The sequence below is a fragment of the Stegastes partitus genome, unplaced genomic scaffold (genome assembly GCF_000690725.1).
Source record: "Stegastes partitus isolate 25-593 unplaced genomic scaffold, Stegastes_partitus-1.0.2 Scaffold1204, whole genome shotgun sequence".
NCBI classification, from domain to species: Eukaryota; Metazoa; Chordata; class Actinopteri; family Pomacentridae; genus Stegastes; species Stegastes partitus.
Window position 1 is genome coordinate 236934 of NW_007578935.1, and position 4906 is coordinate 241839.

The 4906-nt window shown below is 45.7% G+C and overlaps 1 protein-coding gene across 1 annotated transcript in view; it reads right to left on the reverse strand.

The window, feature by feature from the left end:
- Positions 1-4020, reverse strand: part of LOC103368784 (inhibin subunit beta B) — a 6049-nt gene extending 2029 nt beyond the window's left edge. The window contains exon 1 of the mRNA XM_008297265.1: positions 3496-4020. Coding sequence (XP_008295487.1) covers positions 3496-3877 — 382 coding nt within the window. The 5' untranslated portion in view covers positions 3878-4020. The remainder of the gene's footprint in view (positions 1-3495) is intronic.
- Between the last annotated feature and the right edge of the window lie 886 nt (positions 4021-4906).

Consider the following 4906-nt stretch of genomic DNA (forward strand, 5'->3'; position numbering starts at 1 on the left):
CATGAAACGACTCAGAACAACCATACGTAGATGAAAACCTAACGAGACTCAGACCAGCCAGTGTTTAGCAGAACTCTCACGCTGCTGCTGATTGTGTTTCGTCTGCAGCTTTCGTGTTGACTTCTTGTGTTTGTGCGGCGCTGCAGGACGTTGTGTTGCAGCGACAAACGAACCCTGATGTCAGAGGGTTGGTTTGTTTGCGGCATGTGGACGGAGAAGCCGACCGGGTGGAGCCGATCAGAGCAGATGGGTGGGTTTGAACCTGACCGTCGGGTTTCACAGCTTGAGTGACGCAGAACTAGAAAATAAAGCGTTTTTATTTTAGTCGGTTTGTTTCGGCTGGACGTCGACGGAGGAGAAACAAACTTCCACTTTAACTTTAGTTTGTGGAGAAAAACCATCAAGCACTTCCTGTCTGACCTGTTTTCCTGCTTTAGTTTGAAATCTGTCGGCCACTGGGAGTAAAACGTTTCATGTGAGCTTCTTATTTCATTGAGCTCCCAGTGAATCAGGAAGTCGGATCGGTGACGTCGGGCAGCGGCTGAAACTCCACTTCCTTCCTGTTTCTCCACAGCTGTGAGTCACTTCAGGTTTCTGCTTCCTCTGATGTTTTCATGGAAATTCAGAGATTTTATCAGATACGTTTGACGTTTTTAGGCAGAAGAAGAAGAAGAAGAAGTAAAGCTCACAGTCGGCTCCATTCAGGCTGTTTCTATTCAAGTTAGACAAAGAATGATTTTATTGGATTTAAACTTCTTTGTAAAACATTTTGTTATTTTTAAGTCGGTCAAATCAGTAAAGTTCCTCGTCGATCATGTAAATGACAGACGGTTCAGTGAAGTTTGACTTGTCTGTGTGAAAGCAGTGATTTAAAATAATAACGATCCAGGAAGTTCGTTAACAAAAGTAGAAAAATAAAATAAATAAAATTAAACTCTGAACAACAGAAACACTGAGATGCTCCAACGTGTTTCCTTCAACAACGCTGTGTGAAGATCTGCAGTTTGTTTGTGTTTATAATCACACACACACACACACACACACACACACACACACAGGTTGCAGCCAGCTGGCAGCTGCAGCGTCGAGGTGCAGGAGTTGCGACACGACGTCCAGCGAGGCGACACAAAGGCTCCCAGCGGGGGGAGAAACCTCGGCCTTCTAGGAAACGCAGCGCTGGGCGGACGCCAGGAAGTCCCAGCGCACGCTGAATGCAGCACGGCGCCACCAGACTCCATTCAAAATTCAGCCAATTTTACAACCAGCATGGTTGCCTGAAGAGCTGCAGCTTTTACTGTGAAAGGGCAGCTTGAGGAAGCAGAACGAGCTTCACATGTTTATTTCTACACATATGTTGTATTTCTGTACTTATGTTTATAATAATAGTTAGTTTTTTGTCTATTTACACTTTCTTTATGTATTTATTTTAGATGTTTTGTAAAATGCATTTTTCTACAGTAGATATGAAGTTAACTATTTATAGGAGACATTTTTACATCATAAATATTGATTAATTTACATATTTTCTTGCATTTTGCAGAACAAATATCTGGACAGCAGGTATATATTTAAATGCTTTTGCATATGGAGTACTTTTCAACACTCTTTCTTTCTTTCTTACATTTTTGCAAGAGCTGCAGCTTTTACTGTGAAAGGGCAGCTTCGGGAAACAACCCAGTTTTTAATTTATAAACTGCTCAGGTTCAACAACACATTTCTGATTTTGTTCTAGAAGCTTTTAGTGCAGCCGGTTCACACAGCGTCTCTTCACAACCACGTTTTTGTGTTTTTACATTTTTAAGTAAACTTGACCCAAACTTGAACACGTTTAACTTCACTCATGTTGTTTTACACATACGTACGTATTTATATTTATTTAGTTTTACATTTTAAACACTATATTTTCACACTGTTTACAAAATGTAAACTTTTCCACTAAATCGGTTTAAGTTTTTTTTTGTTTACATCTTTTTTTTTTAATTTTGCTTTATTTTATTTTTTTAATTCTTTGTCATGTAGTTATTTCAGTCTTGTTGAGCTCTGAATACGTTCTTACAGTTTATTTTTCACATTTTACTTTGTTTCTAACCTTTTCTACACCGTATGCTTTTATTTTCATAGTATGTTATTACTGGACATTGTTTTACTGTATTTATTATGATTATATGCAATATATGTTCTGTTTTAGTTTTTTTCACCCTGATTAGTTTTCGTACGCTGAATAAATCATCTTAAGTTTGCTGTGAATGACTCAAAACTTGTCCAATATGATAAGAAACAAAACAAAAAAATGTCCTAAATGACAAAAAACTGACTTCAAAACACGTCTGAAACGCTTCAAACCCCGTAAACGACTCGAACTCGTCCTCGATGCCGTTAAACTTAAATGAAGCGACTTGAAATTTGTCCTAAATGATGCAAAAATCTGCCTCGAAAAATGTTGAAAGTAACTCAAATATCAGAAAATCCCCTTCACGGTTTTTCTAAATGTCAAAGAACGATTCTGAAAATGTCCAGAATCCCTCAAACGGTTCACGTTCTGCCTTCAGTGACTCAACAAGTGTCCAGAATGACTTGAAGCTCGTCCTGAACCACTCGGACTCGACCTGAATCTACACTTTGCTTCGTGTCTTCAGTTTTTTCCCACAAAATTCATCGTTTTCAGTTTTTAAAAAAGCCTCAAACTAGAAACGAGCAAAACTGTAAAAGACGAGTCGATTCGAGTCGTTTGTTTAAAGCGAGACCGGAGCGGCTCCAACATCTGCTCAGCAGCTGTTCGCTCAGACTGCTGCTTCCTTCAGGGACAAGTTGAACCTTTTGTGAAGGAAGCAGCAGTTCTGTGCTCATCAGAGCCGATGGAAGAGCTTCAGGTGGACTCAGAGTCGAGTTCAGGTCATTCAGTGTTTGTGGTTTTCATCCTTAAGACTCGTTTTCTGCAACGAGAATCAAAGTTTCCTGAGTTGAGTCAGGATCAGTGGAGGCTGTGGTTGAGCTTGAAGCTGCTGCTGGTTTCCTCCTGTGAGCTGAACTCTGGTTCTGGTCGTTCTCAGCAGCGTGTCCTGATGCTGTTTCTAGACTTTATCAGAATAAGTTTAAGTTTTGTTTCAAGACTTTTGACTGAGCAGCCTGGTGCTGATGGAGGCGCCCGTCCTCTGGTTGGAGGAGGAAACTCCACCATCACCTTATTCACCTTCAGCTGTCTGTGAAACCCAACCCGACGCTTCACAGCTGATTCTGCTCAAAGGTTTAGATTTTTAAAATCTTTTTGGACTCGCTTTGAGTCTCTGAGGGTTTTTCTGTTTTAAAGCTCATCTTATTGTTTATTGTTTTCAGCATCTGACTGACTTTCTGTCACATCACAAGAAGTTGTTTTATTTTTGTTTTTGTTTTTTGTGCAAAAAGTTTTTTTTTAAAAACAACTTTTTTTCTCCGCTGTCAGTGTTTTTGCGGGTTTGACGTGAACAGACGTGATGATGAGGATCTGCGTCCACGCACCTTTCTCCGCGAAGCTGATGATCTCGGAGTTCTCCTCCAGAACCTCGTTGCCCGTCGGGTGTCCGTCCAGGTTCGGGATCTCCACCCGTCCGTCCTCCAGCAGCTTCCCGGCGTGCAGCTTCCTCAGCGCCGTCACCATGGCCGCTTTGGGCACCGGGTGCGTGATGTTGGGCCTCTCCCGCATCTGCAGCCGGCTCAGGATGTGCCGCTTCACCGCCTCCAGGAAGTCTCCGCTCAGCCGGCCGGACTCCGGGTCCTCCGGCTGCGCCACGCCGCAGGACGCGCAGGTGTCCCGGGACGCGTCGGTTCCGGGCGCAGCGGCGGCGCAGCGGACGGAGAGGACGCAGGCCATGAGGAGCAGCGGGAGGAGGCGGCTGCTCATCTTTTGTCCGCGGGGAAGCGAAACCACTTTTCTGCGTCTTTGTGCAGAGTCCAGATCATAAAACAAACAGAACCGCAGCCAGAACCCGCTCAGCGCCGCGCTGCCTCCATGCGTAACGGCGCTCCGCTCTGACGCACCGGGGCGCGCTTCTCTTCAGCCAGCCAGCAGCGCGCGGCTCATCACATCGTTGTCTGGCCGCGTCCGCTCCGAAAAACAAACAAAAAGTGCCGCTGGGTCGTTATTCCTGTCTTCAGGGAGTCTGGAGCCGCTTCACGCGCAGAGCATCACCGGTCCGGTTCCCGCCGCTCACATATTCCACACGGCACCAAGTCCTCATCTTCAGGCCGAGCACAGGCGCTGAGTCCCGGCGGGCTGCAGCCGGAGAGCCGCCGCTCCGTTCACACGCAGAGGATGAGGAGGAGGAAGAGGAGGAAGAGGAGGAGGAGAGCCGCTCAGCGCGCCGAGCTGCGTTTCCATCCTGACACCCGGAGCCGCCACACACCCCAAAGTTTTTATATCCGGGGGGCGGGGCCAATGCGGAGCCGGAGCGGAGGCAGGGGGCGGGGCCGGAGGAGGACCCTCCCCGAGGAGACCCACCGAGGTTCTGCTGGTGCCACCCAGAGACTGTCCAGGTGAGAAACCCCTCAGAACACGTTCAGAATGGACCAGACAGGAACCGTCAGCAGAAAGACAGCAAGAGTCCAGAAGAACTTGTTCTGTGTAAACATCAGAGCATCAGCGCCTCACCGACACCGAGAATGACTGAAGGAGGGTCTAAAGTAAAATATGTTACAACAGTGAACAGGAAGGTCTGTTACAGTTCACAGGTTTGAAAGAAGGACAAACATCTGCTCAGTGATGTAAACGTGTCCAGTATCACTCAGAGTTTGTTTGAATTGAGTCAGAATCTGCCTTCAAGAGTAAAACACAAGAAGAAAAACAGACTTTACCATGATAGACACTCACTGAGTACGTCTGGAGTTAAAGCCATCGTTCACATATGGAACATGAGTAGATCTGACTGGAGCA